Consider the following 26,720-nt stretch of genomic DNA (forward strand, 5'->3'; position numbering starts at 1 on the left):
TTTCCAGTTCTCTTATTAGTACCTTTATCAGCAATAACCATTGCCAGAAGATTCTCATCAAGTTAACTGGATAAGCTTTTTTCCATCAATCATACTTGTCTTTTAATTCTTTACAAATAACATCCAGTGTCAACTATTAACTTTTATTTGGTCTTAGATCGCTGTTAGCTAACAGGCCTTGATTGTCCCATTTGCCCTTTCACAATAAAGTATTTAATGCAAGACTTTTAGTTTTCTACCAGACCTCCGAGACTTTCCCAGGGCTCAAGTTATTTGCAAGTCTTTTTCAAAGATCTAGGTAGATCTCTTCTTCCAGAAGTCTTGAATGCAAGCTATCTGGGTCTGCTGATTTAAAAGCTCTGTCTCTGCCCACTTGATATCCTTGATTCGAATGTGATATAATGGCATTTATTTCCAAGATACGTTTATTGAGCACTTCTGCTTATTTTGATGTCAACCTTTTGTCCATTTTATGACTTCTCCTCCTTCTGCCACACAGTACTTCTCCCTTTTCTCATTCCTATCTGTCTTTATTTGTCCTCATAGCTAAAAAGAAAAGGTATCTGCAACTGGTGGACATACCATGTCTTACTGTCTGACTAGAATATGTGCACTGACTTGTACAGATTGCAGCCTCTTGACTACTGATAGGGAAAAGGCTTTTGATGCTACATGTAGCATAGACGCACATTGGTGTGAAGTTTAAGCCTTTAGTCTTCAAGACTAGTTCAGTGGCATTGCAGAGAAATCTAATACTGTATTGTCAAGAAAGCATTGATTTATTTTTTTTCCCTAGGTTGATTACACAGTCTGACAGGTAGTGCTTTTATTATTCTTGTAGAGGTTGTCAGGAATAACACTATACCTAGTACCTCCTGTCAGGGTTTATCGATGGGCAGCATGCGTCATCTCCAGAATAAATCAAACACTTGGATCCAGACATGGAATTTAGCTGTGTCCCACTTAAGGCACTGAAAGCTGTGTGTCAAAGGTGGACTACCCATCTAAGCACACAGGTGCCTGTGGGAACCTAATTTTTGTACAAATCAAATCATTAAACACCTGTCTAAGACAATGAATGAATCTGAGACCAAATGTTACGTATGTCCAGAGCTGCTCCTGTCTTGGAAGGGCTTAACAAGTTGTCGTGACAGTCGTATTTGAGTCAGTTTGGGTTATGTTCAATTCTCACTGGTGTCCAATTTGATAGACATGTTTTGATTTATGCCTAATAAATGGGGATAGCACTGAGTGCATCATAAGTTATGGATTCAGTCAAAAGTCAGTGTGTGATAAAGGAGGCTAGTGTTTTCTTATATAAGAGACTTAGGCATTGGCATGGTGGCTTGGGAATAATGAGCTGGATTCAACTTAAACCTGGGGAAATTCAAGCCAGCTTAGTCTGGGAGTGTGTTGTGTTATAGCTTGGGGTATTGGAATGACTTCTCTCTCTGTGACACTGTAGACAGGAGCGCAAAATATTTGGAGCTGTAAGATCAAGAGATAGCACGAGAGCAAGCCTGGTTGTGGCTATCGTGGGAGGAGGGATGCCTTGATTCTAACCCCTGCTTCCAGGCTGTGCATTTATTTTGCATTAAACGGTCATTGGGTAATATCCTGGGAAGCTTACCATCAAACTTGCTAGCTTGATAGATGATCCCAGTAACTTTCATCAGCCCTCTGCCACCTGCAGAAGTGGTGGGAACTGACTGTAGCCTGGAGGATTTTTTGATGAGTGGGAAAGCTTTTAAAGTAAGGTAGGAATATAAAACTGTCCTCATTGCTTGGGAGACTAATTAGTCTGGCTATAAGCAGGTATAAATGACTTGGCATAAGCGGTCATGAATTCTTAAGTAATCACGGGTTTCAAAGTCTTTTAACCTAGAGGGATTTCTTTTGCCAACTTTAATCTTTGCAGAGTATACCAGGAAAGTAAATGAAACCTCTAAAATAATTTCAGAATGCTTTTTTTTTCCAAGTTCATAGTTTTATAGTAGGACAACCTTCAGCATGGGAATAGCTAAATCATACTGTATATGTATAGCTGTACGAGAGGCTTATAGTGCTTTGTTAATGCATTTTTCTAGAAAATGTGAAGTCTTTGTTCTGTGTGAGTCTTCTTGCACTGGCAGCACTATTAAAGATTTCAACCCACAGCAGATACACAACATCTGCCTTAGAGGGGCAAACAAGTAAAAGCAGTCAATTGGGTGGGATGGAGAAAGTTTTAGAGAACACTTCTGAGTAGTAAACTGTAACAGCAGCTCTTTAAATTAACTAGTATATCTGCATTAGAAGTTTAGAAGCGTTTGTAGAGAGTTTCATTAGCCAGATGGTACCAAGGCAAAACTTTAAAAACCTGTAACGCTGTCAGGCTGTGTAACTTTAAAATTGTACCTATTTATTTTCACCAGGCTACTGTAAGTACCAGCTAAGAGAGGCAGTTCTGCTTTAGAAATACTGTACAAGCTTATTCTCAGTTTAATCTTTATGTCTATGTTTGATGTTAAGCACTGTTTTCAGATGCAAACTGTGATTAACTTGTGGGAATTCTGAATGTACCATTCACCTCTAGTGAATTCTTTCCATCTGTCTTTTTGTTTTGTTAAGAAATACCAATTTCTCAATTCTTGTTGATCTAATCCCCCCCCCCCCCCCCCCCCCAAAGCTGAGTACTGAGTCTGGCTGGGGTGGAGTTAAGACCAGTACACTAAACCAGTATAATTTAGTGATTTTTTTTTCTTAACAAAATGAAATACAATTTCAAAAGCAGCTTATTAGACTTGCAATACATATTTCCAGCATGGAAAAATGGTAATCTTCAGCTTTTCTAGGCTTAATTCTTCCATCCAGTCTTCATATAGCACTAACGCAAAATATCGTAAAACACATTACTTATGACTTGTTAATGTAATTGAAAGGAATGCTTGGCTGAATCTTGCTTTCTGTTATGCTGTTACTTGACACTCATCAGAGTTGAAGTGGATCACTGCTTTCATGGGCCTCTTGCCTGGGTGGCTTTTTCTTGTCATCAGATTTCATGTAACTTTACAGTGTGTGCTAGTGAGGGCTTTTTCATAGTATAGTTATGAGGATTATAATTTTGTGTGCAGGCATTACCTTCCCCCCTCCCCCCCCAAGTTTTAGCTGCTGGTAAAGCTCTTAAAGGGCCACTGGTTATCAAAATGACACAGCTTTTAATTCTGGGTCTAATACATTTTAAAAGTAAAGAAATGTCAGATTGTGCAGAAGATTTTTTTTTTTATTCCTTTGTCTCACTTGAACATTTCCTAGTAACTAGTTGTTCCTAAAATAAGTGTTACAGTAGTAGAAAAAGTGGGTTGGTGATTTAAAAAAAAAAAAAAACAAAAACCAAAAAACCCCAAACACAACAAAAATAGTGTCCCTGTTCATAGATCTCAGGTTTTTTACCAGTTTCATATAAACAGGGACACTATATATGTAAGTTCTAAGGCAACTGTGCTTTTTTTTTCCTTTTTTCTTCCAGTAAGCATTTTGTCAGCAGTACCAGTCAAACTTAGACAAAGTCTTGGTTTACAATCAAAGTTAAAAGATTCAGGTTTGTTAGTTCCAAGGCTGTGATGTATCTTCTTTTAAAGTTCAGCCGCTAGAGGGGGTCTAAACCTACCCTCTGTATAAATAAGGCTTATACTGGCTGGCAAAACACATCTTCAAGTATACATGATTGCTGGAATGTTGTGGAAACATACTTTCTAAAGGTGTCTAGTTTCATAATCTTTTTTTCTTTTTAAAGTGAGGCTGTTTTTTAAGGGTAATTATTCAGAAATATTTATATAGTTTAACCATTTGAGTAACTTTTCTTTGCAGGTGATCTTGTGAATTAGCGTACCATCAATGATGGCAGAACATCCACCGTTACTGGATACCACTTCGATTATAAGTAGTGAAATCCCTCTTCTAACTTCCCCTATTGTTAGTGGGGATGGAGCACAACAGGTAAGGAAACTTCAGTATCTTTTTTTTTTTTTCCTTCTTCCAACAGCATCATTGACATATTGACACTGTAAAAGATAGTAAGCCTTCATCTGGAATATTTCTGTGCAGCTTTGGTCATGCATGTGTTTTAGAGATTGAGGTGAAGGTAGAACTGGTGCAGAGAAGAGATTTATAAGGAGTATAAAGCAGAAAACCTGTCTTGTGAAAGAACATCTTCATAGAAGGATGGGACCAAACAGCTGCTAAGCTGTCTAGCCATCCTTGAGTCTTCATTTGGAAGCTATATATTTACATTATCATGTGACCTTGTTAAGGTTAATAAACCTTCCCTTATGGTAGAGCTTACTAGCTCAAGCACAACATGCTAACAACTCTATGGCCTCTAGACTGACCCTTGCTTACAACTGGGTATCTTGAATGGTGGGACTTGCTTTTGTATGTTAGTGTCCGCCTGGATACTTCAAATTTTTTTTTGTTTGTTTTTTGGACAAAACCAGTCAAGGTGATAGAAAAACTTACGATTATGGCTTCGGAACACTTGAGAAAGGTCAGCTCCAGTGAGGAACAAGTGTTGGCAAAAACGTATGCATTCTCCATATTTTTAACCTAGGAAGAATATTTTAAGCCCCAGATAAGCACAGTTCTGGAGCAGCTTCCAATGGGAGAAAAGGAGTGAAAAATTAAGTGAAGTGGTTTGAAGTACCTGAATGGATTGAGAGATCACTGCCTGTGATAGTAAGAGACTGGACTTGATAATCTACAGAAGTCCCTTATAGTCTGCCATTCCCATGCTTGATCTTTATGCAGAAGAAATAATTATTTATCATAAAGAGGGATTAATTTGTAGGGTAAAAACCACAGAAAAGAGCTTTAAAATGAGACTGGAAAATGGATTGCAACAGTTCATGAGATAAGATTTGGGCTGCAGTGAGATCTTCACAATGTAGGGGAAGCTTAAATACAGAGAAAGAGCTGATAAATCTTTTTTAATGAACGTATGGACAGAACATCCCAGTAAAAGGGAAAAAACAATATCGAAACTTGCGTTCTCTTCCAAATACTGACATTTAGAAGTAGTAATCTGTAACATGCAAGAGGAGAACTGTTATTATTTCCTTACATGTTCTGCTTTGAAAAGTTCAATTTTAAGCCTTGCAAACAAAAAAGAATAAAGCATGCCTACGCAAAGTTAAACATACCACCACCATTTCTTTTCTTTACTCAATTGTGAATATTCTTTCTACTATTGTTTAAAAATTCTTATAGAACCCTTGAGGTTGGAAGGGACCTCTGGAGATGATGCAGTCGAGCTTTCCCCCACTCAAAGCAGGGTCAACTAGAGCAGGTCACCCAGGACCACGTCCAGTTCGCTTTTGTGTATCTCCGAGGATAAGGGACTCCACAGCCTCCCTGGCAGTCTGTTCCCCAATATTCAACCCACCTTCACAGTGAAATACTTTCTTACATTTTAGTGGAATTTCTGTATTTCAATTTGTGCCCATGGCCTTTTGTCCTTCCACTGGGCACCGCTGAGAAGAGTCTGGCTTGGTTTTGTTTATTCCCTCCACCTTCAGATATGCATGCACACTGATAATAAGATCTGCCCTGGTACATCTTTTCTCCAGGCTGAATGGTCCCAGCACTCTCAGCCTCTCCTCACATGTCAGATGCTCCAGTTCCTTCATCATCTTTGTGGCCCTTTGCTGGACTCCCTCCAGCATGCCAATGTCGTTCTTGTACTGGGGAGCCCAGGACTGGACCCAGATATTCAGATGTCTCACCAGTGGAAGGATCACCTCCCTTGACCTGCTGGCAGTGCTCTTCCTAATGCAACCCAGGATGCTGTTGGCCTTTTTTGACTCGAGGGTGCCTTGCTGACTTGCATCAACTTGTTGTCTGCCATTCCTTTTCTGAAAAGCTACTTTCCAGCCAGTCAGCCCTCAGTGTGTACTGGTGCATGTCATTATTCTTCCTCAGGTACAGGACTTTGCATTTCCCTGTGTTGAACTTCATGAGATTCCTGCTGGCCCATTTCTTCTGCTCGTCAAGGTCCTTCTGGATGGCAGTGCAGCCACCTAGTGCATCAACCACTCGTCCCAACTTTGTATCACTTGCAAACTTGTTGATGGTGCACTCTGTCCCATCATCCAGGTCTTTAAAGAAGATAGTAAACGTTATCTGCCCCAGTATCAACCACTGAGGTGGATGACTAGTGAATGGCCTCCTGCTGGACTTTGCACTGCTGATCACAACCCTTTGAGACTGGCAGTTCAGCCAGTTTTCAGTCCACCTCAGTGCCTATGTTCAGTCTGTACTTCATCAGTTTCTATGTGAGGCTGTTAGGTGAGGCAGTGTCAAAAGCCTTGCTAAAGTCATGATAAACACTATCTACTGCTCTCCCCTCATTCACCAAGCTAGTAACTTCATTGTAGAAGGCCATCCAGGTTTGTCAGGTGTGATTTCCCCTTTGAGAATCCATACTGACTACTCCCAATCACCTTTTTATCTTTAAGGTGTTTGGAAATGGCTTCTAGGAAGATTTGCTCACGTATCTTCTCAGAGCTGAAGGTGACGTTGACTGGCCTGTAGCTCCCTGGATCCTCCTCCTTGCCCTTTTTTGAAGATTGCAGTGACATTTGCTTTCTTCCAGTCCTTGGGAACCTCCCCTAATCACCGTGACCTTTCAAAGATAGTTGAGACTGAGTTACTTGTTCTGCCTTCCCCAAAAATAAGACTATCAAGCTGTGCTGTCAAGCTTACTTTGTAATGGTGCAAAATTTTGAGTCGGATACAAGCTTAAATGTTTTTTTGGGATACTTTTTCATTAAAATGTTGTCTCTTTTAATCTTGCTTGGCAGAAAAAAAACTGGAAAACAAGCAAAGAATTTCTTCAAAGAAATGAATTTGTGGGGGTTTCTGTCAGTCTTAAGGGAAAAAATATCATATATGCTGTCGGTGTCCTTTTTTATTTAAAAAAAAATAAAGCTGCTCATTAAGAGTACTGTCTAAAGTGAAACTGATAGTAGTAGAGTTTATTTTAAAAAAGAAAAAAGAGTCTTCAGAAAGTATTGGGCAGATTCTGAGTCATCAATAAAGTCAGTTTCTTTCTTCATTTCATGATAAGCAGCAGTATACCACAATGTTGTCTACTGTTCTGTGTTCCATGATGTCTAGTGAAAGTTGTGACTTTCATTTTCTGTCCTTCCTTCACATCTGATACATGACTCATGAAGAATCTACAAATGCATTTGTTTGGTGGCAGGAAAGTTCATTAGAAACCCTTTTTGCATCTGGTGATTTAAAAGCCATCACTAAGTAGAAAATACTTTGTATATCTGAAATATAGGAAATACAGAATTGCAGGTACTGTTTACTCTGTCAAGGTTGCCCAGTTAAGACTTAAGCCACAGAAAGGTCAGGCAGGCCGTTATTTATTTAAAGGGTCTTAAAATTGTTATGATTGTTTTATATGGTACACTAATGAAAGTGGTGTATACTTTCAAATGAAGTGTGATGTATTGAAGTGCAACACATCATAATTCTGAGTCTTTTCCTTTTTTTTTGAAAAAATATTTTAACCAGAATATTAGTTCATTGTATTCCTTTTTTTCTCTTGTAACTTTGAAGCTCGAGAAGTGTGTAGACTTTTGCCTTCATGATGGAATTGCTCATTTTTCTGAAAGTCTCTTATTTGCTTAGCTACAGTACACACATTCTGTAGGGGTTACTTCCTTAAAATACGAAAACTACTTCTCCAGTTTCTTTTGTAACAGCATCATGGTGTTGGATTGCATAATCTATAATGTAATCTGTAGTGCTGACAGAACTTAATTGTGTTCCCACAATCAAAATTCAGAGCTGTTTTGTCTGTGTAAATAAATGTATATGTTCTTCTGTCTTCATAGTGTGTAGGTTGGACTGTAGCTATTCTAATTAGTTCTAGCCAGTCCTGACTGAAAAAGGTACTGAAAATCTACTAGAAAACTCTTTAAATATTTTGTTTATATTTTGGTATTTCCTATGTTAGACTAGTTAACCATATCCTAGAACTTGCAAGTTTTTGTTCAGTTGTGAAACATCTGAGGATTTTTTTAATCAATTCCCCTCTCCTTGCATCTTACCAGAATTAACTGTCATAATTACTGTGATTTAAGTTGTATATACTGTGTAACTGAGTTACCAAATGGATATAGACCATTCAGTACTCTTTTAGAACAGCTCATATCTTCAAGATAATCTATTTCAAATACTTGAAGTTCTGCTAGCAGTTTAAGTGTGAAATAGCAGTACAAATATTTGAACATGTTAAGGTGAAAGGTCATATGCTTCAAATAGTGGAAGTGTCTGATCAGGTTAAAGCTGTAACTTTCCACCATGTTTTAAAACAAAACAATCCACAAAGTTAGAGGAACGTGCGTGTTCACGCAGAAAACATGGGGAGCTTAAACTGTGTGGATGTTCATATGCTACTCAGTGCTGCCATGGGAGACTGCCTCGTTCTGTGTCCCACAGAACAAGGGACTACTGTTAATTTTGTAGGACAAAACCGGGGAAAAGGAAAAGCAAAGACCAAGCCCGTTAGCTCCTCCCTCTCTATTAAGCACAGAAATACTGCTTTTGCACCTTCTCATCACTGTGTTCAATGTGAGTGGGTAACATTCTCTTTATATCTTGGTGGTGAGTAAGGTTGTGGATGAAGTATGGAGAGCATCCATAGGAGTTGATAGAAACCAAGTGACACTGAAAAAACATGGTATGAGGACAGAAGTGCTTGAGGGTTTTTCATGCAGTGAGGCTTTACTGATTATTGCTGAGGCTGGACAGGAAGGATGTGTTTGATTATGTGAGTCCTGATTTGGTGAGGGGAGGGAAATTCATGATTGAGAGGAAAATGAGGAGGCAAGAGTTCAAACTGCTTTCTTTAACAGACACTTTGTTTTTCCTGATATTAGGCTGATGTTAAATTGTTTTGGAAAGTGTCTACAGCACCTAGTGCTATTCCAAGACAAATCAGTAAATTGCCGACACAAGTTTGCAGCAACATTGGAGTTCTGGACCCTCTCTGCACCTTCCCACTAAAGCTAACAGTTGCAGAGTGAGACATCTCTATATAACCTTGGTGTCCTTTATTACCAAAAAGGTAGATAGCCCTCTCAAAGTAGCCCAATACCTGTTAACCGTTTCCTTTTCTTTGGGGAATGGGGGACACAGTGTTTGACCTGTAGTCAGCTTTATTTCTCAGCAAGGTATAGTGATAAAGTAGTACTTCTAGCTTGGGAAGCTGGTTGCTTATCCTCCAAACTTTATTCAGAAGTTTAGATGCTTAGTGGGATTTCCAAAAATCCAACTCTGTGTGTGTATGTAGTATGTGTCTGTGTGTGTGTATATGTAATATGTTGTGTGTGTGAGTTTAAATGCAAATTCTTTGAATTGAAATAGATATTTAGCATCAAATCTACAAGTTAGTATTTCTAAAACGAATTTCTTCTTTAAATATTAAACCTTCTAATCTTCAAGTTATTATTAACCTGTTATCATAGGAGGAAGTCTTCAGTCAGCAGAGTAATAGATGGCTATAAAAACAAATTAAATAATTCTGAGAATCCCCTTTTTTGGCTTTCAGATTGTTTACATACGTGGAGTCACAGCAGAAATATAATGGTGAAGATGTAAACTGGATTACTAAATGATTTTCCTCAGTTTTAGTTCTGACACTTCTGTTTCTGAAAAGCATATGGTACATTATCAAGTTCCAGCTTGCTTTTTTTTGCCTTGCTGCTGAAAATCAAGCCTAGAACTGCATATGTTTCATGATCTTTTCCTTTACAAGAAAAAAAAATCCATGTTAGAAGTTGTTTAACAGCATATACTTCTCACTGCTTTCCATACTGTGCTGTTTTCCCTTCCTTTATCTGTGTTTTGAAGAGTACAGAGTACATGCATGGCTGCTTTTGTCTTTTTTTTGATTGGGTTTTTTTTGTTGTTTTGTTTTTGGTTTTTTAATTCCCTTTTGGCTCTATTGAATTAGCAGATACGTCTAACTTTTCCTTTCAGAGATTCATTAAAGTTTGTTTTAGTTGACAATTATTCTTCCATCCTTCAGTGACTTCATAGCATTGAAGTGCACCAGAACTGTGTTCACTGGAACCATTGGAATTCTTCTGCGTGTAATGCTGCAGCGCCAGCTTACGGAAGCCAATTATCAAGCTGTATTTTTTTCCAGGATTGATTAGTACTTTTGTGTAGCAACCATCACTGGAAAAATACATAATCAAACTTATATGGGACATTCTGTATACAAAAAATCTTTTCCATAAAAGTTTTGAACTGGTTGATGGCTATGATTCTTAAAAGTAACACCACAAAAAAAAAGCTATGAGGATGTGAGTTTTGATGCCTCAAGGTTATTAGATCTTTTCTGTATCTGAGTTAATCATATTTTTTGGTCAGGAAGAGTGAAGTTTTGTCTTAGTTAAGTGTAAATATTTTTCTTTTTTTGCCTTTGAGATCAGAATTTTCTCTTATGTATTTAAAATGTATCCTTGATTGCAAATGCATTGAAAACTTGCTTTAAATTTCCTAGAAGCAGCCATCCTCCACCAATTCTTTGGTGTATAGTTATATATAAATACTATGCTGCTTTTGGTTAGCAGAAAGCAGCATTGGATTTATTGCACAACTTGTACTAGCATCCAAATATATTTATTTTAATATCTACTATCTGAAAATAAATGTAGAAACAAGAGTGAGGGCTGTATAGTTCACAGCCTTTCCTACTTGTATTCAGTATGAAAATTCATGGAATTAAGTATTCTCATAAACCTTCTCTGAGTAATCCTCCTCTTTCTCTCTAAAATGTCTGTTTTCATTTCCGTGATATGAATCCTAGATTAATTTTGGTCTCTGATACAGTAGATTCCTCCCAAGATACTTGAGGCAAGATTTCCCCTGTTGAATGAATCTCTTCAGAAACTGACATTTGGGAGAATTGGATGACGTGAAAATCAGATTTAAAGTCAGTTAGTCACTGTAGGTTGCTAACATAGTCAATCAGGAGAAATAAGCATGTCTGGAAGATGATATCTTTCATGTTTTAGGAAGGTGACTAAAAAGCTGTACTTTTTTTTAATGAGGTGATGAGGTGCAAGTTCAATGCTTATAGCTCCAGGCAGGTAGCCCAGTTCCTCTCTGCAGTCTGTTGCAAGTGGGCCCAGTTCTTGAGTCTGCGTGCTCCTCTATCAGTAAGGTTTGGAAGGGTACAGTTATGTCCAAGCAGTGTCCTGGACTGAGGCATGTTCCTTGGTCCCCTTCTCTCCCCTTCTTTGTGCCATGGGACACTTAATGCTGAGTAAGCCAGGACCTGAATGCCAGAGTCCAAGACCTACGAAGTCACCCTTATTGCTTACGTACATTTCCTCAGAAGACAGCTATTTTAAGCTCTAACTGCTTTGCAAAGCCATATTTTTAACTACAGAAACTGCACTCTTAAAATATGTGAGAATTACACACTTTGCAAACAAGTAATCTGAAGTACATCCCCTGCTAGCTGAAGCCTGTTTTCTCTCCCCCTCCCCCCACCGCGTGATTGAGAGGTTTCTTTATTTACAACTGGGCAAAGTCCATCTAACCCTCTGTGTATTACAGAATTACATACTTTATAGAGCGGCCAGAATTACATTCTCCAGGAAGAGATAGACTCAGGTTTATACACCATAGCAAAAATGGCCCTTGGCTCTAATTTTTCTCCCTTTCTTTTTGGAAGTAGAGGAGAAAATATATGGGAAAGGATTGGGGTTGTAGAGATTTCGCCCACTAAGCCCTTGGTCCAGTACTGTCTGAGCCTTCCCAACCTCATCAAATTGAGGATGTAGTCTTTAATTTCTCTTCCAGGTCAGGTTCGTGTTGTCACACAGTGTTTTGATATACAGCGATACCCAGTTTTGTGCAAAGCTGGGTGTATAGGGAACTTTATCAGGGGGAAAAAAGGCTACTTTAGAAGTGCTATTGAAACTCCTAGCCTTCTAACTTTTTTTTTAATGAAGTGTTATTTTGATTAACTAGAGAATACAGTTCTTCCTTTGGCACTTTCTTCTGTGCTCTATTTAAGGTAGAAATGTTAAAGACACATCCATCAGTCTTAAATATTATGGGACTTTAAACTTGCTATATCACCAAACAGGAATCTGAGCTGTCAGAAGCAGTGTTGGGAAATATAAAATTCTCTTCTAGTCCATATACTTTCTAAACCAACAGCTTATATGTTTCTTAAATCTTATAAACTCTTCAGAAACTGAATGTCCAAATTCAGTTTCAGCTTGCTTATTTATATTTTTCTCTTAATTGTTACAATTGCATTGCAGGAGGGGATTGTTTTTAAAGGATATTTATTACAAATTTTGATTTGAGTTGTTGTTCAGCAGAGTTCTTTAAAAAAGGTGGGAGAAGAAGGTACCACCTTCTATCACTTCAGCCCTTGAAACAGCTATATAAATTACAGAATACTGCACAGCCAGTGATCTCAGCTGCTGCCTGCTTGGTGAAGGTCTCCACCGGTAACCTGCTGTTCATGGCACTTACTGGTTGTAGGGGAGAGAAATAGTGTCTATCCTGCTTGCTGGGTCCTCTTTTTGTACTTCAGAAGGGTGAAGGAAGTCAGGACGAGCTGAAAGGGCTCTGCCTCAGCCTACAGAGGGAGAATCAATTGTAGCTTTATGACCTTTCTGAAATAATGTATTCAGCTGTTAGGCCAAAGGTTGATCATGACTGGTTTATAATGTTGGATATTGTTTCTCGGTGAATGCCTAACTGGTTGCACACACTTTCAGACATGTCCAGATATTACTGACAAAGAAATTCTTTGAAGTAAAGTGCCATTGACTTGCGTCATCATTAGCAAATCTGTTAACTGTCCACCTCACTCTGTTCATCTTGGCTAGCTTTCATAATGTTTGTAACATTCTTTCTTTTTTTTTAAATTTTATTTATCAGTAGGTATTATATGGAAGGAAAATACAGGCAAAATTCTCTAACAGTAGCACAACTGTTCAGCTTGTTTCAAATGTGTGCTAACCAGCAAACTAATTCTTCCCCTCTTCTCAGCATTAAGATCTTCACAACAGATTCAGAGAGACTGGGGGTAGGTGGTCTTTGGAAGTATTTTTTTTGCATAGGGAAACACCAAATAGTACCTATTCGACATATACTTTGTGGCAAGTGCTGGTACAGCCTGCAGGGAAAGCGCAGGAATTGCAAAGTACATACAGTTGAAGTACAGCTGAGAAGTGTCTTCAATTTTGATGCTCAGTTGAAATAATTGTAAGGGTGTCTTGATACCACAAGTGTTGTGAAGAAGACAGGATTATTACAGGAAGAGAAGATCATGGTTTTTTACTTATTTTAAATACAATATCTAAAAAACTGTTGCAAATCAGATCAAAAATCTTCAGAGTGCCTGGCTTTCTTTGAACAATGCCACATGTAGCACTTTACAGCACTTTTAGATTTTTTTTTTTTTTTTAGAAATGAAGTTTTTGATTCTCTGAACATTTAGTAGCATCTTAAGCAGCTGTGGGTTTGGGGTTTTTTAATTGTAATTTTCACTTCAGACAATCTTTGTTAAATTACTTAGTTTTCCAAAATTAAATTTGCAGTCTTCTACCTTTCAGTGTGTCTAGATACAACTTAAATGAAATTTTACTCCCTGATTCTGTTTTGGACCGTTGCCAATATGCAGACTGATCAGGGAAAGTGCCTAGTGAGGGCACTAGCCCCTGCAAAGTATTAGCTGAAAGCTTAGCCGTTGCTACCGCTTTACTGTGCAGTATGAGCTCTGTCCCTCATCCAGTTCTGCTTAGCGTTGTAAAGCTTTAAGTCCTGTGGACCTCAAACAACAAGTCATCATGAAATGAGAATAATCTGGTTGAAGTCTTCCAGTTTTTATTTATAGAGGTTGATGTGTCTAACCACTGGCCAGGTCCAGATGCCTCAGAAAATTCCAGAGTTCAATGACTGCCCCAACACTGCTTCCTTCTAATTCCCTGTAAACAAGGATGATCTTAAAACTTTGAAGCACAAATGCTTGTCTGTTGCATGATCCAGATTCTTTGAAACACTCCTGTTACCCTTATGTTTATACTTTTACTGATTTAAAGATATAATAGTGGGATTATTTAAGTAGCAAATTTTCTGTGCGCTATCTGCTAACCACAGACTGTGTCAATGCTAATGAAACAGGTTGGGTTTGCTGTAAATGAGACAAATAAAACTTTGCTTAGCCAAGCTGTGAGAACTGAGAATGCAAAAGAGAAGAGACAAAGCAGAAACAAGTAGATCAAAAATGTAAGTGTTTCTCAGTAATAAAATTTCTCAATAATAAAGAATGAGACAGACACACTTATGGAACGTACACTGATAGGCACTGTTATATGTGGACACTAACAAGTCTTGAACATTTATCAGTGACATTGGATGCAGATTTTAACACTTAGCTCTTGCTGGTTCTTCTTAGAAAACTTTATGTTTTTACACAACAAGGCTCCAAACCATCTTTCTGCCCCCAACCCCCAGCTTTCTGCTGATCATCTTTTACGTGAAGAGAAGGGGGGGAAACATGAGTACAGTAAGAATTTAAAAAAACCTTTTTGTAAATACAATCAGTTTATCTGCTAGAATTAAAAAAAACCAAACCACCACCAGTTCTCAGATCTTTCCAACCTGCCTTTCTACAAAAAGCAGTGAAAGCTTATTGAAATCTATAGTTTTTGAATGTCAGTGCCACTGAACAGTCTCGTCATCTTTCCAACCTCCCTGTTTCCAGTTGCTTCTAGGGATATTCTGTTGTCTTAGTGCGTTCAGTGGTGCTGACAGTATCTTGTAGCAGTGGTTAAAGATGAAATGTTTGCTGATTTTTATTATCTGTCAGCTGCCTTTTAGAAAAATGATGCAGAGTTGCTTGCTCTCTCCTCTGAAAATATACATAGAACTTGGGAGCATGTCACTGGAAAGATGGCTTCTTTCTCTCGCTTTCTTCAGGACATGCTGCTACTACTTGTCTAAGCTGAAATAGTTTGGATTGTGTTTGGTTTTTCAAAATCTCAAACATGTAAATTGTTACTGCAACAGATTATGTAACATTTACTTACTTCTGTATGGATTTCCTCCCTAGTCCTGACAACAAAGATTTGTTAATGGCCTTTACTACCCAGATCTTTTCTGTTCTTCATTAGGAAAGTGTTAATCTTCATATATGGAGCAGTTACATCCCTCTAGATTATCAGTCAGTATTAGCAGATGCTAGGGTAGAGAATTGTGTAGTTGTGGGAAACCTGTAAATTGGAATTTGGGCAAATAAATTTGGGGGAAAACAGAAGATTTTAGAACTTTAGTGTTAAGAGTGTTGCATTGTGTTACTTGGACAAAGATCAATGTCTATAGGACACTTATGAATAACAATGAGAAGCTTGTTTTCTTCTGTCATTCATACTAAAACCCAGAAGATAATTTCAGGCAAAAAAGAAAATTCTAACATTACTTTTCCTTATAGATACCACAGAAATGTGTGCTTAGTCTGCTATGAATTGGTATGGTACTGTGCAGAGCTCAACCTAAAGTTTTCAGAATTCTTTATTGGTTACTAGCTAACATAAATGGGGAAGGAGGAAGTCTTTAGGAAGTACGAAAGAAGATGGAGATCAAAAAATCTTGCGAAAGATGACTTTAAGAAAGAATTAGTTGGAAGTAACATTCTTCACAACCATGAAATTCTTAAATTGTTTTAAATTGCAAAAGGCTTAAGACACTGTTTTAATTCAGCTTTTATTACTGATGTGTCAGCTGTTCCTATGTAATGATCTTATGCTCTCTGTAATACCTGTTACATAGATCTTTCGCATTTTTCCATTTAATCAAATGTTACTGGGTTTGATTGTGGAAAAGAGTAGCTTGTAGCCTCATTAGTTTCGTTATGATCTGAACAGCAGATTTTGAACACACAATCAATTGAAAAATGACTTGTGCTGCATTTGTAACTGACATCACCTTAGCTGGACCATAGATGTGATTGCATCTGGCAATTCCTGTGCTGCTAACGAATAATAACACTCAAGTCTTGCAGTGTTCTTTGATCAGTAGCTTTTAGGGACATACAAATGCTGTTGCACTAGTCCTAGAAACGGGGAAACTCTGGCAGAGGTGAGGTGACAAACCCACAAATCACAGCAAGTCCATGTCGGAGCCACAACAGAGTTAGCATCTTGAGCCTGTGTGCAGTTTTCCCTGTTCACTGGACCACACTCTGTGGAGCCAACCTAGATGTAATGATTTTCTTTGTAACAAAAGACTGTACATAGATGGAAAAACAGCCACTTTGAAAACTAAAAAGTAAATGTTTTCAATAATAAAACGATACCGGATTTGAATAACTGATACCTTGAGCCTAAAAGCTTTTAGTTGGTAAAGAATTTCATGCTGATCAAATGTTAGGAATATGACTTGAAGTTAAAATAGCGGAAAGTTACTTTTTTTGTTATAAGTAGGCTGTAGGTTTGAGTTCTTTTACATAAAAGTGTGTATGTGTGTACACTTGCTTGTTACCTTTGAAGACATTACTGTCCCAGTAATTTTTAAATTTTTTTTATGCCTCAAGCAACATTTAATCAGTAATCCCATGTTGTTGCAAAGCAGTTTCATATATCTTGTCTGTTTATGGGTTAAGACTTAAACCAGAGTGATGCATATGTGGTATTTGAAGTAATTTCTCACAAGAAGGGAGGGATGCGTGTTTTGCCCTACGTAGCTGTCTTTCCACAGGTGAGGGTATGCCAATGGGCCCCTGCTATTGTTGGGATTGAAGACCGCAGATGTGAGATTGCCAGAAACTAATACTGGATGTTTTCAGTTCAGCTCCTTAGTGGACGCTAATAGAGTGAAACCATCTTTGTCAGCCATCTGAAATGTCTTAAATGTTAATATCTAATAAGATATTTCTGGTTATACTATTATTTAGGGCAGACGTATGTAAATTACAAAGCAAAATTGGGAAACACACTCCTTTCTTTTCATGTCTCTTAATGTATCTAATAAATGCACAGTATAGAGTAACACAGTATTTAAGAAAAAGTGCAGTAGAATCCAGTTGATTATTTCTTTACTGTATCTTTTTATTCTCTTATAAAGTGTGGTGGTGGTTTTTGTTGGGTGTTTTTTTTCCCCTCCCTCCTTTCTGGCTTATTTGCAAACTGAAGTCACGAGCTGCATCATAGATTCAAGTATATAGTCAGAAGTTGGTTCATTCCGAGCTAGTATATCCTATCTGGGAATCAGGAGGCTAAATTAAAAATGCAGTTATAAAATAGTATATATTTGGCAGCTTTGTTCTCTTAAACCCGAACCTTCTGTTGACTGACGTTAGATGATCCAGAAGCAGATGCTGCAGCAGCTATTTGTTGATTTAGTTGCTATGGTGACATGATACATTCGTGTACAGCAGGAAGCTCACTGTACGTTGGCTAATTTGATAGGAAGGAAGGCTTGAGGTAGGTATTGCTGACTATATTGTTAATTGATCCTACCTTTCACATCCTGCCTCCGCATGCTTTGTGGATGCACAGCTATAGAGGAAGGTAAAGGGAGATACTCCAGCGTGGCGTTTAGGTTAAGGTGCTCAGTTAAGAGAAGGGGGAGGCAGTGCTCAACACATCACTGAAGATTACCTCAGTATTAAGTGAATGGAACAGATTGGAGCAGCCGGAGTGGTGACTGTTGAATCTTCCTTCATCCTTTGTCACTGTGGTAGCACCAGTTGAATGAGAGAAATAAAAGGATGCGAGCAACAGTAAGTCAAAGTGCTAAGGCTTTTGAAATGGGTTACGAGATAAAGCATGTCAGTAATTAACATCTTGATTGGAGCTATTAGTGGAGAAAAATGTAATTGTTCTGAATATGTGCCCTAATGACAGAGCATAAATGTGGCTCTGCCTGGAAGTTGTGTTGTATTATATTCACCCTTTGCCAGAAATACACCCTTTTTTAATCTTGTTGCAGTCAGACTGTTAAAGATACAGTATACATCTTACAAAGGGCTTGGCTGTACCCCGCTCTTAACAGGTTTAGTTGAGCGTTTTAAAAATTTTTGAAGTCAGAATGACCAAAAGCATTAGCTATGGTGTTTTCCTAAATTTGTAAAATGTTCAAAAATTAATTTACCTTTTGTCTTTTTGGCTAAAAATACTTCTCATCAGTACTGCTGAGCTAATTTCAGTTGCAGTATTTTTAGACAAACCACTACTCTCTATTTTTATGTTGACGTATATTACTAATGCATTTAGAAATATGATTTTGGTAAAGTCTTTCCATTATTTGTGATTTTTGCTGACAATCATTTGCTACTGACTCAGCACCTATAACCATATAATGCTAAATATAGATGTCTTCAGATTAATAAGAAACAAACCCCCAAAAAGCAACCCCAAGCCTGAAGCTCTAGTCTCTTTCCTAGTAAAACATCTCAGAAAAAACGTCGTTTCTGCTAGTATAGAAATGGATTGTGATTTGATTCTCTTTAAATTACAGTTTCAGAGGTCCAGGGAAATGTTTTGGAACACTTTACCCTCTTGGTTTCTAGGAAGTTTGTTTGGAGGAAAAAACCAAAACACCCTACAACCCCAAAAAACACACACATCCCCAAAACTACTCCAGAATGAGAGAAAAACAGAACTCTGCTTTTCAGTGGTACTGTTTTGCTCCAATTTGTAATCTTTCTTGTACAGAACAGTCTCTTACTACGTTATTTCATTTCAGTATGCTTTAACCACAGTTGTAATATAACATACTCTTATTTCTTCATATTATATATAATTTTAGCAATCGATAAAATTAATGTAACGCATCCTAGCTTTTTCCCCCCACTTTTTCCTTGCCTTCTTACGTCCCCACATTTTTCAGTATTTTAGTATGTATGCCAGACTATGAATTGGCTTTGCTGCTAAAGGATTGCATTTTTTTCGTTATGATATATTTAGTGGTAGTTCTATTAGCATTCTTGTTACGTATATTTAGAGGCTTTTAACTCGGTTGGAAAATTTGTCCCAGATTTCACTCATTCTGGAAAAATATGTAAATTCACAAAGCATAACTAACTTCTTTTAGGGGAAGATATCAAGTAACTTATTCAGTTCATCTCCCCTTCAGTGGGAGGTGGGAGGTGGCTGGGAAGAGGTAAGGATTCCAAATATCCCTTTACACTGAAATTCAATCCGGTTCCTTTGGTTTTCTTGCCTTTGTGGCAAGCACTGTAGACAGTGCTAGCCTGTGGAGAGAACAGAGTGTCAGTTCTCAGGTGGGCTTATCCCACAACTTAACACATGACACAAAGTATATAATGTATTTTGGTTTCTTTAGCCTCAGTCAGGATTAAAAAAACTTAACCTTTTTCTTTTCCCCTTCAGAAGGCTGATAGTCCTTGATACTGAAGGATGTGTTTGAGAGCTAAGATATTTTGGAGAGGCAGAGAAAGCTTGAAGTCTATAGATTTTTCTTTAATGCAAATAGAAAACTATTTCTCTCATATCTCAGTATGTCTAAAATGATAGTTTCAGTCTTCCAGCTAAGACTTTGCTGGTTAGAAATAAACCCGTAGGTATTAGGAAAACTAAATATTTTTTAAATTATGTTGTATATTCAGTAGCTAATAACTTTTTCTACAGACAGAGAAGCTTTTAGGTATAAAAGCATTTATTTGGGCAATGCAGTTTACCTGCTACAAAAGATTTGAAAATGTGTCTCTGAATACCAGACTTGTAAACAAAACTTTACTGCATCCAAATTGAATCTCTTGATGTTTGTGCTAGCTTAGAAGAGTTAGAAACTGTATTTCAGTCAGTCCTGTCCTTTAGAAATACAGGTATTGTTTGAACTGTGGCTTTAAAATGTATAATACTTAGATCATCCTTACGTGGTAAGGATTAAGCTAAACTCTCTTCTATAAACCTTATTCAAATCTGATCTGCAAAAATTTCCCCAAATTAGGTAGGTCTTCGTACCTTTATGGAGCAAGGTGGAGGAGGAGGTTAGCAACTGTCTTAATTCTGGATTTGATTTTTTTTGTGCCTGTGTAAAAGATCATCTAGTGTGTGTCTAGACACAATCACTTTTTGTTTGGGTGGGTTTTTTTTACTTCAGACTAAATTTAAACTTCTAGAACCTAAACAATAAATTAAAAATACTATCTCTGTATATATGATATATTAGCAATAATATTTTGCATATGTATTTTCAAATAAAATCTCTTTTGCCTTACAGATCCACTGCATATATGTATTTGATAGAAGTGGCAAAATATTTCTGAGGCACTGTTTTTTGACTGTCTGTATCGTCCGTGTGTGTGTATTTGGGGAACCTTGTTCTTTAGCCTTTGAGTTTTATTCAGAGAGCTGCTTTTGCACATGTATAATGATGAGCAAAAGAAATAGGGACAGAAATAGTTTGAACTTCTAATTGTATTTACAGTTTCTGCTGTGGAAAGATGTTGCCTTAAAACAGTGAAGTAACATGCTTGTGGATTAGTCCTAAGCTCTTTTGTTTTCCTGCTCTGCCAGTCTTTCACCTCATCTAGGGCCTTTATCAGGATGAATCCAATTTTGGTACTGGTACTTCACAATAATGTCCACAGGTTTTATTTTGGTCTTGCTTACTAACCACCTGATGGAGAATAGTCATTAATTGTGCTAGCCTATTTATAGTTTGGGGGGGGGGGGGGGTTGTGACTGAGAGCATTGGGAAAACTTTTCCCTGTAAATACGCATTTGTGATGCCACAAGTCTAATGCTGCCTTTCTTTCCCGTCAGCTAGCTGAAATTATCTTGAAACCTGGCAGTCTGCTAATACATCACTACTCCTGTTAGTAGGATGGAAGTAGAAGTAGAGGTGCTTGTGGAAGTGTGGATCTTACTGACAGAATGAGGGGTTGTTTGTAATTGTTGTTACTTCAGTAGAGTTAATGGGCTTTTTGGCCTTAATTAGTGTGCAAATGAACATATTCAAAGCAGGATTAGCTAGCTCTGTATTTTAAATTCCATTCTTTCCCTCACTGTGCTCCAATGAAGAAATACCTTAACCTGCATATTTGTCTGGCACAAGCAAATTGTTAGGCTGCTTAAGAAACTATTCTGTATCCATAAAGACAAGGATTAGTAGGATATAAATTGTGTTTTGTATTGTTGCCATTCTGCCTTTAACAGACATTACTGTGATCATATTAGTGGAGTGAAATACCTCTAAGAATCTTATTTTGGCCTCTGCAGCCTCTGCTTCGTGCTGGTAAAAGTTACTTCTAGACCTTTCTAGAGATAGGTGTTGACACTTGGCCTTAAGTTTTCCCTTTTTTGAAGCAGCCCTCTGAGTCAAGGTGGCTGCAGCTTTGTCTTGCACAGATTTCCCTTCCAGCTTTTGTTTTTTGTATTCTTAGTCTTATAACTTTTTTTTTCTGACTCCAGCTATTTTTATCAAATTAATTTCTTCAGCATTAGAAATAAGCTAAAGACTTGAAAAAACATCCAACTCCTTTCCTGGTTCAGTCTGCAGAAACATCCTGAAGTTTCTCTTGCAGACAGTGAAGAGCTTACTGAATAGTAATAAGAAACATTGAGCACTCTCCTCTTTGAACATTCATACGGCCTTTGATTCTTTAGATGCAAAATCAGAATACTTTCTCATCCTACGCGCACTGATGTAATAAAGCTAAATCATATATGAGATCTTCAGATGAAATTACTGTTAAATTATCATTACATCTGTTGATAGTAGTATGTCCAAGTCAATGTTGCGTATCTTTGTAGGACGTGATCATACTAGTTGAGCTACAATAAAATTATATTTTAATTTGGATTTCTCTGAGGAGAGAAATAGTATAAAATAGTCTTACATAGAATTGTTGTATTCTAAGAGTGTATTTATCATATAAGACCAGCTCAAATTATGATTAAGGTGAAGAATAGATTTTCAAAGCTAACTAAGGGGGTATCCCTTAACTAGTCCTTCAAAAATGCAAAACGCCGTAATGCTTCTTCAGGCTGCTGTCGGGCAGTGTTTATATATTAGTAATTTAAGTGTGCTCAGGAACGTTCCCAGAGACAGGCTAAGTGTCATGGAACAAGTCTGTTCTAGTAAACTATCTTTTTCTCCAGAAAGAGTGTCTGTGTGCAGACTGCCTGTTAAGAGTAGTCTCCAGAATAGTTTCCAGTATTGTCTGGGAGAAGACTGCTCGTTGGCATCGGCCTGTGTTGTGCTCAGGACTACTATAACATTGTTCATCATTCCAGGTGATGTTCCCAAGCACTGCTTACTTTGCTAATACAGATGTGGTTTTAGGTACCACTGACGTGGTCAAGGGGATGAAGCAGTTCTCCTAGGAGAGATCAGAAACAGGATGTCTCAGTTTGCAAAGACTGGGGACAAGGAGGGGGAAATTGCTAAGGCTTAAAAAATAATGAAGGAGGTGGATGAAATTTACTCAGAACGGTTATTCAGCAAATTCCATAGCACAGGAACTAGGGGTATTTAACTAGAAGATTGTTTTAAAATGGCTAGAAGGTGAACTTCAGGAACTTGCTGTCATAGGAGGTTGTGGAGGCAATTCAAAGTGTAAGCAAACTCAAAGAGTTTAGGCAAACTCATGGACAATGACAGAGATGGACTGCAGAAAGTGGCCTGGCTCACTTGCTCGCCCTAAATAGTTTCTTCGATTGATGTATTAGAGATAAAGTACTGGGCTAGATGGACTGCTGAGCTGGACTGCTGACCCAGACCATGAGGACATTTCTTATGTTCTTATTGGGCTTGAGTAGCTGCCTGAGTTTAAACAGCAATTTCAGGGAAAAGCTATTGAGCTTTCTAATATGTGGCATGATTCAGTTTTTGTTAGGAAGCTGGTCTTTGCCAATCTGGGCTATGTATCTTGAACTGACAGTGGATGGGCAGTGAAGTAAACGTTTTAAAATCAGGAAAAAAGTCAAGTATTCCATGCTAAGAAGGGAGGTTAATGAATACTATTCCTTTTTGCAATGCCTTTCTATGTTTTTAGGATGGATTTTGCTTTCAATATTGTGCTAGGAAACCTCTATTATCCATACCTATTTAATTAAACTACTACAAAGCTTAGTACGTTGTTCACTTAATCTGGGTTTGTCTTCTAAAATGTCTTTTGTAGACTAAATTAAGTACCTTTGAAAAGTATGAAATGTCACTGTTAAAACTCTGACAGTCTTTGACAACTGTGTTTCAGGTATTTCAAACTTTAGTCATATGGGCTGGTAATTTTGTTTTATTTATGCAAGAATTGTTTTTAGGATAATTGTATAGATGCAGTCCTGTATTGCCAACTTGTATGCTATTCTCTGGAAAGAGATTCTGTCCTGGTTTTCATCAGGAACTGTATTGAGGTCATGTGGTTCATCATTAAATAACTTTTTAAAGGAAACAATTTATAGTCCCAGTGGAAATTACACGAAACTAGTTGTCCTAATACTCCCAATTCTTAATAGCAGCGCCTTAACGTATTTTGAACTTGAGACAAAAATATCTTGAGTCAAGGTTGTGTTAGCATTGAGAAATTACACTTTTAAATTTTATTAGGTTCTGTTATAGTTGGTTATGCTTTAGAAGTGCTTGTAGGATTCTAGAGCCTGTATCAAGGCCTCAGTGTCTGAAGTTCTCATTATTTTGTTAAGGTCGTGAAGTCCTTAACTGGTGTTTTGTTGATTTAGAAAGAGAAATGGCATTTGAAAAGTGGCTGTGTTAAACGTGCCTCCCACTGAGATTGACACATCACAAATGAGTTTTTTCAGATTGTCATAATTATCTTAGAGGAGCAGGCAATGGAAATCTGGATAGAATAATGCATGTTAGCCTTTGGATAGCAGAGCTTTAGACCCTGTGAGTAAAGCGACAGGATTTGTCACAAAAAGATTGATGTTTGGGAAGAGAGGCTGAGCCATCAGATTTTTCCAGAGCTTTTCACTTGGTTCCAGCCAATGTGAGTGTTGTGCCCAGAAGAGGAAGGAGATCAGGGTCTAGAATATTCAGTGTGAAAGACGAGGGCCTTGGTTTTCGTAAGTACTGATGTCAGGGTTCATGAAGTAGCATGTTGGACAATGAGATGTGCAAGCCTGCATAAAGCCACCTAGAATGAGATGAAAGAGCTATAAATACTAAGCAACCTGTAGATTTTATTTGCCTAACACGTGGTGCTGTGAAAGATTCATGTTACCTCTTCCTTTAGAGAAATTTTCTTGCATCTTTGATTATGTGCAGCAGACTTCTATTAGATAAGAGGGGATCCCTGTGAGTGATTGTCTGTCTTTGGTAATACCTCTTCTGACCAGAAAGGTATCAGGCTCTGTGGGCATAGCTTTAACTTTTCTTATTTCAAATTGCATCTACTGACGTGGTGAGTAAGTGTAAAAAATATCCTTCTCGAAGCAGTGATTACTCTATGGGGTTCAGCAGTGATCAGGCTGGTCCAGCAACCAGTGCTGGTCATGTTGACACATCTTACCCCAACACAAAGACTTTTGAAGCCAGCAGTTCTTGAAGCTTCTGAAATTACTTCAGCCCTGATTCAGACTCTCTTTTGGCACACTTGGCAACAAATACAGCCTATCTTGGAACAGCTGTAAAATACAAATGTGAATGCACAACATAAAAGCAAGGCTGAAAGTGGGAGCCAGTGAAATAAATACACAGTCAGGCATCAAGTAGACTAATAGTCCATTGACAAAAAGGCTCTATTTCCTGTTCCTGGGAACTGAGTGTCTAATTAAACTGTGCTAAGTCGGTGAGTCTCCGTACCCTTTTGAGTGGAAGTCAGATGTGCTCAGAGATGTGAGAATCTGATGACATCCTGAGTGTCAGGGTGGTGCTGGACTCCATCAGGAGACCTGTTGTCTCATGGCACAGCTGCTGCTGAACAGTGCCCCCTCTCACTGTGTTACACCATGGTTGGCATGCTGAGCCTTTACTTTCTCAGACTAGCTGTGAAGTAAACAAAGATTCTCACACAGGAGAAACAGCTACAAAAGAAAATCGGGAGGCATAGGGCCCACTTGCTGCAGTTGGGCCAGTACATGTATTCCCATGCTCAGATCCACTCTGCTGGCTGGAGCCTCCAGTTCAGATGTCCTGCAGCAGAGGTCTGGAGGAGGAGAACCAGCAGGTTCCCAAGGCAACATCATTACCCAGGTTACCAACGTCAGGCACTGACACAGAAGAAATGGAATACCAGTCGTCTCCCATTCCCTGTTACTTTAAAAGTAGTAATCAAGGGAATTACATCAGCCATTGCCCTAAAACTTGAGGGCTTTGCAGCTTTTCTGCTTCTTATAGTTTATACAGAGGAGACCAAGAATATTGAGCTGAAAACTGTACAGATTGACATGTCAGCTGCAGCCAGAACGGCTCCTCCCAGGGGTTAGGGCATATTAAGTCAGCCAAAAGACTTGGGTAAATGTGGTTATCCAACCCACACATAGGAGATGGAAAGACATTCTCATGTACTCCTGCAAAGCTTTTAGGTACTTTTATTCTAGTCTAAATTTCAAGCTAAAACTTTCAATTGTAGCAGAGAGGGGGAAGTAAATCAATGAAATATGACTTCAAAAAGTTATGCCTGCCTGGGGAGTCTGAAAAATAAATTGTAAGAACTCATTCACTCGTATTTCTCCACTTCGTCACGTTCTGAAGGTGATTGCCAGTTGTTAAAATGCTACCTTCAAACACTTACAATAAACTCTGGCAATACAATATTTTCTGAAGACTTGTAAGTCTTATTTGAAGTTCATGTCTAAAATCCTCTTGTTTCTAAGTTTAAATTATATTATGAATGCTAACTCTTACTGAATTTTATAATCAGACATACTTTAGAAGATCTGGAAAATTTATTAGCATGATAAAACATAAATAGTGATATAGTTAATTGTTTTTTCTAAAAGAGCCTAAAGCTTCTGGAGACATCTTTCTCCAGTAACAGCACTGTAGCACATGAAACAACTTAAAGTAGTATTTTTAAAGTGCATGCTCAAAACTGGGCTAAATCAGTATTGAATCACATGGCCCAAGTTTGAAAATGTGAATATCCATCATGTCTCATCAAAGTTGCAGCTATGTTAGGGTAGAACTTGCCATTTTTTCATTAATTCATAATGTTGCTTTACCAGAGGGGGAGGAATTTGTATGATTTCTGCCTTTTCCTAACCCTTTCCTCTTTCTGTGGTATTCCTAAAATGAGTAACATTTTAACATCAAGTTTCCTGTTTTCTCTCTCTTTTTTTTTTTTTTTTGGTAAACAAGACCAATTTTATTTTCTTTTAGCAATTCAACAGAGTAAATTTTTGGCCATAATGTTGAAGAGTTGTGTATATAAAGATTTGTCTCTCTCCAATTCACACCAGGAGGAGGACATACACTCTATTTAGACACATGTGAGCAAGACTGAAGAAAGATGTGTCCAGAAAGGAAATTATGAAATGCACCTGCTCTTCTGGGTTTTTTCTTTGTTCATAATTTTAGCTAGGTTCTTCATCGTTACAAACTTTTTCTCTCGCAGAAAGGCAGGTTTCAAATGAGAATACAGAAGTCTAAAATGGGCTTCTGCTTTGGTACGTGTCAGACTTCCTCTGTTTATTTTGGCTGCTAAATGTGCTTTGCTATCAATTCTGCATTGCATGGGTTTACAAAATTAGGATAAACAGCTT

At 37.9% G+C, this 26,720-nt stretch overlaps 1 protein-coding gene across 4 annotated transcripts in view; it reads left to right on the forward strand.

Moving 5' to 3' along the window:
- The window catches only part of FNDC3A (fibronectin type III domain containing 3A), a 124,908-nt gene that overhangs the window by 14,321 nt on the left and 83,867 nt on the right, over window positions 1-26,720 (forward strand). For 3 of the 4 annotated variants that reach the window (XM_076363880.1, XM_076363879.1, XM_076363878.1), the window contains exon 2: window positions 3,850-3,978. In XM_076363880.1, the coding sequence (XP_076219995.1) occupies window positions 3,877-3,978 (102 nt within the window). In that variant the 5' untranslated portion in view covers window positions 3,850-3,876. Of the gene's footprint in view, window positions 1-3,849; window positions 3,979-26,720 lie in introns of those variants that run through there. The other variant, XM_076363888.1, reaches the window with a different exon arrangement.

This window comes from Aptenodytes patagonicus, chromosome 1 (assembly GCF_965638725.1).
Source record: "Aptenodytes patagonicus chromosome 1, bAptPat1.pri.cur, whole genome shotgun sequence".
Lineage (NCBI taxonomy): Eukaryota > Metazoa > Chordata > Aves > Sphenisciformes > Spheniscidae > Aptenodytes > Aptenodytes patagonicus.